The 13,634-nt window shown below is 37.6% G+C and overlaps 1 protein-coding gene across 1 annotated transcript in view; it reads left to right on the top strand.

Annotated features, from left to right (window-relative positions):
- Positions 1-13,634, top strand: part of LOC107021779 (probable RNA-dependent RNA polymerase 3) — a 29,583-nt gene continuing 15,949 nt past the window's right edge. The window contains 8 exon segments of the mRNA XM_015222485.1: positions 1-331; positions 1,681-1,897; positions 1,968-2,106; positions 3,509-3,583; positions 4,012-4,162; positions 11,481-11,688; positions 11,764-11,851; positions 11,948-12,091. Of these exon segments, the coding sequence (XP_015077971.1) occupies positions 1-331; positions 1,681-1,897; positions 1,968-2,106; positions 3,509-3,583; positions 4,012-4,162; positions 11,481-11,688; positions 11,764-11,851; positions 11,948-12,091 (1,353 nt within the window).

Raw genomic sequence — 13,634 nt, 5'->3', positions numbered from 1 at the left:
ATGGGTGACCCATTTATTGAAGAAATTGATGTTCCTTCGTGTATACTGGATGCACCTTTACCATATTCTGTAGAGACGATGCTTGAGAGAATCTGCAAGGAGCAGGGGCAGAAACCACCGTGTACTGGCATTAGAAGGAGGCTGAGCTCTATTGGTGAAAAAGGGTCATTAGAAATGCTCAAAATAATATCACGTCGTCCTATCAAGAAGAGTCTCTCTGCTTTTCTTGTTTACATGATTGATCGCTACCCGGATTGTCTCTCCTCTTCCTCTAGCCCCTTCAATAGTCTACTCAAACGCTCTTCTTCCCCTCTTCTCTTTCCATCTCCAGGTACTATTTTCCTTTCCCCTAATTTTAATTCCTTTTTCTTATAATGTTTGCGTACACAAAGTCTTTCGCCAAAAACTTAAATTACATTCTAAAAATAACACAAAACCTATCTTTCAAGTATTTTGAAGGTGTGTTTAGCCAGAAAAAACATGTATATTTTTGACTTATTTTTCAATGTTTGGTGGGTGAATATAAAAATATTTTTTCAAATGTTTGATTTATGAAAAAAATATTTTTAAAAAAATTATCTTTTATTTTTACTAAAGAGTAGAATATAATTTTTGAATTGCAATTGAGAATATTTTTTAAAATAAACTAAATGTTTCTTAGAAGAAAAAATAAATAAGAATGAGTTGATTTGGGAAATATTTTATCCATATAAACATGAGAAAATCGAAAAATATTTTTCAAAAAATGTTTTCTACCAAACACACCCTAAACAAAACATGAATAATTTATGTAATTATCAATAAAAGTTTTCATCCATAATATCATTACTTACTATAAGAAGTTCGTGAAAATATATTTAAGTTTTTAGACACTATTGCTTATGGAAACAAAAAATGTTTGGAAGATGTGAGGATACATGATTTGTTTTTTTTTCTCATTTAGTAACATGAAGAACATGAAGAAGGTGAAATTTAATTATCTTTTACCTTTTTCATAGCCAAATTGTATTTAGATTAATAGATTTTTGGGCCAATATGATATTGAAGTGATCAAAATATTGACTATCTCTTGCGTTTGAGTTTCATTCTACATTATTAGAAGTGAAAGTCTCCAACAAACGGTGCTTCTAGCATATTCAATTGAGAAAAAACATATTTCAACTAATAATATTTTTAATATCAAATTACATGAAAAAATAAATGAAATAAACTATCAAATTAAAAGAATTTGTGTAATGCTAAACTCAATTACCGAAAAAGTATACAATAGAAATTTCGGCTTATCTACGAATAATAATTACGAAAGTGTGACTTGATTATTGTGAGATTTGTTAGTTTTCTGATGACTTCAAATAAAAGGATGAAAATTATTCAATTTTAAATACTTGAAGGATGCTATGATATTTTAAGGATATAATATAAGCTTGAGGTATAGTCTAAGGGTAATTTTGGTCAAAAACACTGTATAAATAATTTGTTTTGTTGTTAAAATGACAAAAACATTCTTAAGAGTATTTGAAAAAAATTATAAATTTAAAAGTGTATAAATTATGAAGGCTCGGGTGTTTACCAAACACGTAGTAAGCTAACAAAGTCTGTTTGACCAGCTTATAAGCTTTAGCCGAACCCCCTTCTTACTATATTTCTTACTATATGTTTGTACTTTCTATATATGCTTAGAGGGTAAACGTGTACAAGGTGAAAGTTCTTCTAAATCAAAGCTTGAGATGGGCTTCTTGGCCTGTGCAAGCCCTCAGAAAGTTGCTCGCCAGTTATCATTTTGCGAGGAGCCTGAATCTAACAGTAGAAGAACCTCACCTTATGTCAGCCAACAGTTGATGATCCTCAATGAACTCGAATTTAGAAAATTGTTTTTGGTACTGAGCTACATTGGATGGTTAGTCCTCTATTACCCTTACTTGAATAACTTTCTAATTGTATGTGACTTGAATCTCTGCTGTTGGCAGCAACAAGTTGGAAGATGTTATATCCCCTCAAATTGCTGATGATATTGTAAGAAAGAATAATCTTTCCATGACTGATTTTGAATCAGAAATTTGGAATGCTTTTGGAAAAGCATGTTATGCTGTGTCAGATAGATCAAAGGTACATCACCTCCCCTCGAAGGCGATTCTTTTTCTAATAACTCAAGCATAAAGTGTTTCTCACCTCCAATCTTTTTTTTTTTTTTGTCATTTCTCAAGTGCATCTTTTCAGTATGGATTTATTTTTATGGTTTTATATATTTGATAACTACTCTGTTATCAACTTATTTTATCCTGATTTGGTTGCCTTCTTATAATCTTACATGATTATTAAAAGAAAGCTAAAAGATAAAGTTGTATAGAACATGCTGAAGAAAGTGGGGAGCCATACTCTGACTTTTGTGTTTTGAAGAGTACAATAAAGAGTACATACCAAAGTTTTTTTTGAAAAATAAAGGATCAAAACATTTCGGCAACCTTTAATATGCCAATGATATTAATTGTTAATATTTGTTGAGGAACATGTGGTGCCATGTTTTTTTTTTAATTGTAGAAGTGTAGAATAAGGTATGTTAGTTGGGTCCTTCATCACTTCCCTCGACATTTTCATGCCAATGGGTGTCTGGATCATGAAGATCCTTTGGAAAGAAACTATGGTACTTGTATAACTTAGAGTGTAAGTAATATAATCATATAAAGAAGTGTGAAAGTGTGGCTTTGACATAGCATGTTTAAGACCTCTTTCCTTTTTTGACAACTATTTAATTTTAACTTTCCACATAGCCTTTTTAAGACCATAAGATTGAAGGACATTTTGGTAAATTCAACATATTCCTTTCAAGACCACAATATTCAAAAGCCGTTCTTCACTTTCTTAAACTCCGTGTCAAGTCAATATCAAACAAACAAATTGCAACAGAGGGAGTATATCATTTGTGAAGAACAGATGCTTACAAAATTTATTACTTTTGGTGCAGGAACAGAATGATAGAAAAACATATCTGTCTTTTTAAGTGTTTTGATTCGCTGGTATCGGTTATTGTGTATGCATCTTTATAATCCCGTGATGTTATTTTTGCAGTATCATTTTAACACTCTAGGTAGGTCATAGTATTTGAGATAGCCCAAAAGATTAAAAGGTAGGTCAATAAATGGAAGGAGGAGATTGTTGCTTAATGACCTATATTCCAGGTCAATCTAGTTAGAGCCAAAATGCACATCTAATGGAATTGTTAATTTGCATGGCTTTATTAGTGAAAACATGTACCACAAGTAATACTTAATTATTCAAACATGGGTTTCTGTCTTCCTCTCTCTCTCTCTCTCTCTATTTTCTTCTTCTGGTTCCCACTTGCTAATTGGTAGAGACAACACACATAAGTTGTACCTGTGGTGAAGGTAGTGCGGAAAGATATGTACTGTATCTGCTTATTCTTTAATCTATTTTGTGGAGTACCCTTAGCCTAAGTATGTCTCAGGTGATGCTGAGCACCTTGTTTTACAGATCTTCTTCGTCATTGCAGTACTTAGACTGGAATTGCAGAAAGACACATATCTACTATTGCCACATTAAGCAGAACGGATACTGTACCTTCAAGGTTCGTATTGTCAATCTGTGGTTACTCTTTTCATGGATCATTTACATTGCATACCTTACCTTCTGACATCTGAATCCTCTTTTCCAGTAAGTGTTAGAGGGAGTATTACCAGCCTTTGAAGAACTTTTGCATACTGAGCATAGAAATAAAAAAGAGAAATATTACTCTAGCAAAGTTCATTTCTTTATACATTGTTCTCTAGTAATAATATTTTTCTTATTTTTACTTGTGAGAAAATACCTTTATCTTATTTGTTTTCAGCTTTAAGAGATTTTAGACATTCAATGACCATCAATTTTGGCATTAGGATTTCGGTGTGGCATAAAATATGATAGTTTTTAATTTGCGTCTCCTTGTATTCTTTAAGAATTATATTTCCTAGTTCTTGGTTTGACATTATTCAAATTATTTGGCTTTGAATTATCAAGGGTCCATACTTGAACACAGTAAGGACTCACTTACAGAGAGCCCTGGGAGATGACAATGTACTGATTGTAAAATTTGTTGAAGATACAAGTTGTGCCAATATAATTCTCGAGGAAGGCATTCTTGTTGGCTTGAGACGTTACCGTTTCTTTGGTAACATTTTATTCTTTTCCTTGATTATGAATTTCTCTTTCTTTTTGTATATTGTACTTCAACATGTTATTGGTATGTTTTGTTTGAAATTTCGTTTTCGTTCTCTTTTATAATAACAAATGAAAGAGAAAAAACAAACAATCATGTTATATACCAGTGTAATTCCACAAGCAAGGTTTGAAGAGGGTGGAGTGTACACAACCTTACCGTTACCTTTTGTGAAGGTAAAAATGTTGTTTTTGATAGATCCTCAACTCGAGTAATTATGTCACAAATCAAATATGTAAAGTATATACAATAGTGAAAAAGCCATGCTGAAAACAACTAAGAAGAGAAGAAGTAGCAACAACAAATAATACGACAAATGAAGCAAAGGAAACAACATATATTGACAAGTGAACTTAACAAAGCTTGACTACCTACTAACCTTCTACCATGATCCTCGACCTCCATATCTTCCTATCTAGGGTAATTTCCTAGGTCATTGTGAGTCATGTCTTGTCTTATCACCTTTCCTCACAACTTCTTTGGTCTACCTTTGTCTCTGCTTATAGCCGTAGTAGCCAACCTCTCACACCTCCTAACTGGGGAATCTACTCATCTTCTCTTCACATGCCTAAACCATCTCAGCCTTGCCTCATCTTGTCTACCAAAAGGGCTGTTATATTATAGGTGTTTTGATGATCCTCACAAATGAAGGGACCTGGTCTCTGTCTGAGTTCGCTCGTCCAGATCTATGATGGGGTACAACTGTAAAGCTGTCGTGTTAGAGGTTGGTGAGGCGTTGATACACTCAAATTTACTTCTCAAAACGAAGTAAAAGCGATAGTATCAAGTAAAGAACCCAACTAATGAGGTTAGGATCGTTCCCACGAGGAAAATGGTTCAGACTTAACTTTATTCTATTATTACTTCTATTTAGTCAATTATTTCTCGAAAACAAATAACAAAAAAGGGGTTTTGATTAATGAAGCAATTAGCTAAATTAAAGTAAACAAGTGACAGGTTCAAGTATTGGAGTTTTAATCAAGTAATGAGAGTAACTAGGGCGCAAGTGTTCCCCATAGGCTCCTAACTCGGTAATTCTAGCCATAACAATCCTTTCCTAGTATCTTGCATGCAAAGTGATAAGTTAGATCCTTGGTCTGGCATCTAGAGAATTTCACTCCGCACCTTGGTCCGGCTACAGTGTGTTGCTTTACTAAACCTTATCTTTACCTCATATAAAACATCATATTTGATATTTGACTAAGTTGTTACCTCGTACCAACCGACACTAGCCTATTAGATAGTATACACTAAATCTATGTTGATAATTCTTTTCGTATTATCTACCTCCTTGGTCCGGCAAGTAGCAATAAGGCGAGTTCTAACGTTGGCCACCGTTAAAAAGACTTCTTAGCGAAAGAATTATCAATATATGCAAGACACTATTCTAGAATTGTTATTTTAGCTAGGTTTTATCTTGTTATTTACCCATGGTTCCCACAACCCTAGTTATGGAGTTTAGTTACCCATGCTAATAATCTCACAATTCATATTGATAATATAAAAATTCATGCACTTATTTTGATGAGAATGAACAAAATCCAGAAATTTACTTGAATAAATCACAAAAAAACAATGATCGATTCCGGAAAAGCAATATCAAATCCCAAAATCAAGAGTTCAATACTTAGACAATAAAACTGAAAAATATCCAAAGGTCCAACCCCAAAAACAAGGTTTTTCGAACTATTTATAATAAAACAAAACCTAATAAAAGAGGGAAATCTATTCAAGGAAAAATCTGCCAAAAATGTGTCCGAGTCGACGACCTTCATGATGGACCATCGTGACTACGACGGACCGTCGTGGCTTCCGTCGTTCCATACTTAAGCACAAATCTCTGCTGCTTTCTTCATCAACTCTCTGTTACCCTCAACGGACAGGTGTGATGTACCATTTCAAGCACGACGGTCCATCGAGGGACTTCGTTTCACGACACTTAGAATCTTCTGAAGTTGGGTACTGGGACTACTTTCTATTAGCCTTGACGAATGTGCAAGATGGACCGTCGTGGCTATGACGGTCCGTCGTGAGCTTCCGTAGTCCCACACTTGGTCAGAATTCCCCAACTTCCTTCAACAACCATTATATTCTCACGATGGTTGACCCCTACGGACCGTCACAGTCACGACGGACCGTCGTGGGGTCCGTAGGTGGTCACTTCTTTAATTTCAGCTCAAAATCTCCGCATTCTCCTTTGGACAGATTTCCCGAGAATAAATAGAAAACTACATCAAAAATCAATACAAAAAGGCCTTAGACACACTAAACTTAAGGAAAAGGCATTGAAAGTATTGTGAAACCACGGTACATCAGGCGTCAGCGTACTACACCAATCAGAATGGACGAGGGTGTTTGTCCAATGGATAATAACTCTTTATGTTTGATATTTTTAACATGAAAAACACCATATTAAATACATTCATTCAAAGAAAAAAGTCAGCCAACAAGCCTTTCAAGAATTCATAAAGAAGTTTGCAAGGGACCTGGTCCCTGCAAGACTCTGTATGTGAAAGGACGACAAGACAGCTGTCAGAAAAGTTGCCACTTCTGATGTGGTAGATGCACGTCCTTCCAGAATGGCAGGCTCTCAGCCAATGGGCGGTCCCAAGGAGTTTGTGTGTATTTGATATAATCTCTTAACACATAACACAAACTCAAGATTTGACAAACTAAATTTGGATTTTCTCTTCTCTGAAAATCCATAAGCTTACAAAGTGAAAGCCATCTTCAAGGAAAAACTCTGCTCAACTCAACAAAGAGACTTGATATAGTGAAGGAGAGTTCATTGGCCATATGAATAATGCTTACTGTTTATGGCTATATGAATGAATGATTGTATACTCACGTGAGGAGTTATGTAGGTTGTATGTCATCATCAAAACGGTGGAAATTGATAAGTGTTTATGCTCTTAGATGTTTTGATGATCTTCTGGGATCTGGTCCTTTGCAGAGTATGAAACTCGTCCAGGCTTCAAAGTGCTGGACAGCTGTAAAAGCTGTCTGCGTCAGGAAAGTTGGTGAAGTAGCAGAGTACTTCACCAATTAGCGACGACCAGGTTGTTTGTTTGATAGGTAATAACTTTTCTTGGTATATATCAAACAAATAAAAACAAAATTCATTCGTTCATTTAAAGAGAGAAATTCAAGCCTCGAGAACAACAAGGAAACCGATACAAGTGCTTCCATTGCTTTTTGTGTTTGCTGTATTTTGTTTACTTGTAATTGTTCTTAAATCGTAGAATTCGTTTTAACTGTGATAGAAACGTTTCAACCTTGGGTGAATCATTGTAAGGGTTTGGGTTACGGGTAACTTAGGCTTTTACTTTTGAGAGCAGTGTTGTATCTACTCAGGCTCAGCTAAGTGATAAGGAGTATTACTTAGTGGGGAGATCAGCAGGCTAATCTCTTTTGTTAACTGACATTTACTTTTGGTTGTTGAAGATTAGTGAAAGTGGTTTGAAAAGTCCTGTTGAGAACAGATCGTGGTTTTCCTCCCTTGAGCAAGGAGGTTTCCACGTAAAGTTACTTGTCAATATTTAGGTTTTCGTATTTGTTCTTTACTGTCTGACTTTACTGCATTCCAACATGGGCCACTCCTACCTTGCCCCAAATAGCTTCATTCCTAATACTCTCTTTTTGTATGCCCACACATCCATCTCAACATCCTCAATTCTTCTACTCTCATCTTTTGGACTTGTGAGTTCTTGACTGGCTAACACTCTCCATAGTCCATACAACATATCTGGTCTGACCACCACTAAATTAAAGTTATTTTAAGGTTTGGTGACACATTCACAAGACACTAGATGCAAGCTTCCATTTCATCCATCCTGTTCCAATACAATGTGTAACGTCATCATCTATCTCCCCGTCCCATTGGATTATTCATCCCATATACTTGAAACTTTCCTTCTTGGGGATGAATTAAGTGTCAATTCTAACTTCCACATTTTCCATGTGGGTTATATTAGTGGACTTGCACTTTAAGTATTTTGTCTTAGTCCGCCTACTTGAACCCTTTATATTCAGTGTTTGTTTCCAAACCTTCAACATATCTTTTAGTGCTATCGCACGACTCGTCAATCAAAACTGTGTCATTTGCAAATAACATACACTATGGCACTTCTCGTTGTATGCATCGTGTTAGAAAGTCCATCATTAAGGCAAATAGAAATGATTTAAGAGCTCATCCCTAGTGCAATACCATCACGATGGGGAAGTGATCTAAACCTCCTTCCATAGTCCTCAGTCGGGTCTTTGCTTCATTGTACATATCCTTAATTGCCATAATGTAAGCTTCATGTACACCTTGAGCCTCTGCCCTCCAAACAACCCCATAAGAATCTCCTTTGGGACTTTATCGCAAGTTTTTTCTAGGTCAATGAACACCACATGTTAGTACCTCTTCCTCTCTCTATACTGCCCCATCGATCTCCTTACTGCATAAAAGAGGAGTCCTTTGAGTTTATGAAATAGGGATATGGTGTAATTCTTGATATTCCAAATTATTGTGGCATAATCATTAAATACATTCCTCACAATAGTTTAATGGTTGGCTTGATTCATTTTAAAAAAAAAAACAATATAGCTGCAGGTAAAAGTTCTAATGCTTCTCCTGACTTTCAATTGTCCCCATCATGCTGTTGGGAATTAAACACACAACACACACAAATAATCTAGAGAAAAGAGAAACGGAACACAAACGGGACACACAAGAATTTAACGTGGTTCGGTTTCCCTACTCCACGACTGTAACAGGAGGATTTTTATTTCACTTGTGCTACTCTGGAATTACAAATACAAGGATCATATTTATAGGAAAGCCAAATGGTTAACCTAGGGTTTCAGTAATGGGTCGGGCCGGCTCACAAGCCTCCACAAAGCCCAACAATCTCCCACTTGGAGGCTTGAAGAATTTCAACTGTCATCCACTTAGAACACTTGTATGTCTAGTAATCTTTTTCAACTCTCTCCTGCTACAGCGGCCTTCTCATCAGTCAACTGAAAGGCCCGTTGAAGCTCCCCGAAGCTTCAACACATCAGTCACGGCTGAAACTGCCCTTGACTCGTCCTCGGTCCCTACCGGCTCCCACTTGAGACACGAACTGCCGGATCCTAGAACTCCCTGAGAACAAACACTCTCCATACTCAGCAAGAAATTTTCTGGAGACGTATCAACAGCTGGAATACTGGTTCTCTTGACCCACTGTCTTCTAGGAGCCTTGGCTGAAGCACGGCCGGTGCTCCCACTGCCACAAACGCCTCTGACTGGTCTTCCTGAACCTTTCCTTGCTCGTTCATCCTGAATCTGACCTGTGGCTCTGGGTTTCTTTCTTGCAAAGACAACCTTCTTCTGCCCACGAGATTCTGTGAACCGGACTTTGTTTTTCTTCTGAACTGGGACGGTCACTCCCTCAGACGGTAATCCGACAATATACAACGATCCTCTTTTTGTTCCACGAGCCATGACAAGATTGCCCCTCACGACCTTCCACTGCCCATTTCCGAACTTCACATGATGTCCCTGTTCATCCAACTGCCTAACAGAAATCAAACTTTTCGTCAAGCTTGGAACAACTCTGACATCCTTCAAGGTCCAGAAACCGACTGGCGTCTTCAGCACCATGTCACCCATGCCCGTAACATCAAGAGCTCTATCGTCTGCAAGCCTTACCTTTCCAAAGTCTCCAATAACCAGATTCTGCAATGCTTCACTGCTGTGGGTAGCGTGAAAAGAAGCACCAGAATCCATGACCCAGGAATCCACATTGCTCTCCGCGCAACAGATAAACAAATCCTCGTTGACGCTGTCTTCTGCAATGTTGACTTGTTTGTCTTTCTGGCATTGATTCCTGAAATGCCCCACCTCCTTGCAGTTCCAACATGTTACACCTGAGCCATCCCGAGCCTTTGACTGACTCCTTCTTCGGTTCCTGCTCCCACTACCTCTGTTATTTCCTCTGCCTCTGACGACGTTTAGCATATCACCTGATGATTCTCCAGAACTCCTTCTTCTGACATCCTCGCCAAGAACGAGATCACGAATCTTCTCAAAGGTGAATCCATTAGGTCCCACTGAACTGGCAACTGCTGTAACCGTTCCGGACCAACTGTCAGGCAATGATGATAACAGTAGTAAAGCTTGAACTTCATCATCGAACTTAATGCCAACTGACAAAAGTCTGGCTAAGATCGAATTCAATGAGTTGATGTGCTCGGTAACTGAACTGCCTTCCTTCATCTTTGTGTTCACCAACTCTCTAATCAGAAAAATTTTGTTTGCTGCAGATGGCTTCTCGTACATGTTAGACAAGGCTTCCAAGATGCCTTTCGCTGTCTTCTCCTTAAGAATGTTGAACGCAACATTCTTGGTCAACGAGAGTCGGATAACTGACATAGCTTTCCGATCCAAAACTGCCCACTCTGCATCAGACAATTTTCCTTGCTTGTCACCCAACACTACGTCCAAATCTTTCTGAACCAGCAAATCTTCAATCTGCATCTTCCACCAACTGAAATCTGTACCATCGAACTTCTCAATTCGGAACTTCCCATCTTCTGCCATCTCAAAGGACTTCGGCAATTCCCTTAACGGCGTCTACAGACAGCGGGCGGCGATTTGGACGATGCTCACGATCTGGACGCTCGCGGCTGGATCTGAGGCTCCTCGACGCGGCGGCCAACGAAACGGCGCGACGGACAGCACACGGACGACGGCTGTTCGCACCCTGCGCGGTTCTCCTAGCCGGCTGCTGCTTGAGGTTACCCACACGGTAACGGCGGCTACTCCTCCCTGCACACAGTTCTTCACACAAGAACCCTAGGTGACAATTTCTCACAGTTTGTGTTACAATGTTGTTGAAACCTCGCTCTGATACCAAGTTGGGAATTAAACACACAACACACACAAATAATCTAGAGAAAAGAGAAACGGAACACAAACGGGACACACAAGAATTTAACGTGGTTCGGTTTCCCTACTCCACGACTGTAACAGGAGGATTTTTATTTCACTTGTGCTACTCTGGAATTACAAATACAAGGATCATATTTATAGGAAAGCCAAATGGTTAACCTAGGGTTTCAGTAATGGGTCGGGCCGGCTCACAAGCCTCCACAAAGCCCAACACATGCCACACTTCCATTATTATTCGTGTTGGTATTGCCAATGTCGTTGTTTGTCATAATTGCTGTTACACCTGATAATCCCAAGTCCCAACCTTTGGCTGCATTTTAGTTCTTTTCTGACATTATGGTTCTTGTGCAGTGTATAAAGATGATAAAGAGAGGAAGAAAAGTCCAGCTATGATGAAGACAAAAACTGCTTCTTTGAAGTGCTACTTTGTTAGGTTTGAGTCCATTGGAACCTGCAATGATGGAGAATCCTATGTATTTTCTACCAAAACAATCAGTCAAGCAAGGTGTAAATTCATGCATGTGCATATGGTTTCTAATATGGCAAAATATGCAGCCAGGTTGGTCTCCTTGATAGTCATGTTGAGTATTTATTGAGCTTTCTTGGCAGATAGTAATATTATGCATACATGCAGGCTTTCCTTAATTCTATCAAAGACGATTAAGCTTCAAACGGATCTTGATTCTGTCACCATTGAAAGAATTGAAGATATACTTTGTCGGGTAGCGGCTCTGTTTCATATATTTGGACTTCCTGTTGTGATTTTCTGATAAATATGTCTAGAAAATTTGCTTATCCTTTTATTTGATTAATCGTAGGATGAAAATGGTTGTATTATTCAAGATGAAGACGGCGAACCTCGTATACATACTGATGGGACTGGTTTCATATCAGAAGATTTAGCTATGCATTGTCCCAAAGATTTTTCAAAAGCAGAATATATAAAAGATGAAAATTATGAGGTATGCATAATTTCTTTATTCATAGAAGTGAAACCCTGAAATTGGCAAGTGTACAGATTTACAGTTTCAATGTCGTGTAAAGAGCTTCCCTGAGCATCTTCTAAAGAAAATGGGAAACTGAAAGTTATATTTCACGCCCCTGAGCTACCCCTTAGACGTAACACGTGATCTAGGATCACGAGTGACCCCGAACTAATGCTGAATCTGGCATGTATGAAGTATACTGAAAATAACTGAGTAAAACATATACTATGCGAAAGCTAAAACAATGGATATCTGAAAATAGGGAATACCCAAATGGTCTAAATATAAGTTAAATAAACTAAGATTTTAATGTTGACTGACCCAACACTTAACGAATCGTGCGAAATCTACACTGAGTTGAGCATGCCGCCAGCTAACTCTAACAAAACCTGAATATAAAGACTAAAATAAAAAGCATGTTTATTGTCCCCGAAGTATGAGAACTCGCCACTGATGCTTCTGAAGTCGAATCAAGAATAGATCTAAGTGTGATTTGGACATTGAGTGCCTGTATCTACATCATGAAACGATGTAGCACCAAGTATGTGTCAATACTTGGAATGTATTGAGCATGCAGGATATAGATACCAAGCTGAATAAAAGATATATAAGCTAAATAATGCATAATTGAGCGATGATACAATCTGAACAAAGATATAAATATTGAAATATAACTGAAAAACTAAACTGAATGCAATGGCAAGTACTAATCATGAAGATAACATGCTGAACTGAGTACTGAAGTATATGCTGGAAAACCTAGTCAATGCACTAATAGTCCAACTGTGTGAGCTACTATTGACCGACATAAATTACGGGAGCTAAACGTGGAGTTTGATGTATACACCCCATCGAGAGGACACAATATACCTTGCAAGGGGTATGAATGCTTGATTGTGGCCTGATCAATAATATTGATGCCCAACAAAGTAGACTTTATAATCCTACGCGGGCACGTAGTTTTAGGACTATGAGGGTACGCTGAGCTCTAGTCCAACTCGATGCTAAGTGAACTCCTAACTAAATACATATGAAGCTGAAATGCATCAAGTACTGAATAACTCAAAATACTGATATGCTAACTGAGAATGCAACATTTATATATTGAGAATGTGATATTCAAAATCCGGAGCATGATTTTCTGTTTATACTAACCTAGCAAATATAATTCATGAACTAAGAGAATTTAAACAACCTAGGGTTCTGAGTTTTCTATCAGGAATTAAGCAACGTTCCAAGAAAACATATTGTTTAGACTATGGATACTATAGCAGCTGAATTCACCACAATTCCCAAGATTTTACAAACCCTAGGTCTAAACAAGTTATGTGGAATCAAGGAACTAATTGAATTCTAGGGACTTAGGGGTTGAAAAGAATCCACTAGTAAAATCCCACAAACGTGGTGACAAAATATCTGTGGAGACATCCTTTGGATTTCGGGGCTGAACTTTGAAGAATGCTTCTATGTGTTCTTAGAAGACTTGGTCGCCTCTTTCTTTTTTTTTTTTCTAACTTGG

The sequence above is a fragment of the Solanum pennellii genome, chromosome 6, assembly GCF_001406875.1.
Source record: "Solanum pennellii chromosome 6, SPENNV200".
In the NCBI taxonomy this organism is placed as follows: domain Eukaryota; kingdom Viridiplantae; phylum Streptophyta; class Magnoliopsida; order Solanales; family Solanaceae; genus Solanum; species Solanum pennellii.
This window is presented reverse-complemented; position numbering and strand designations above follow the sequence as displayed.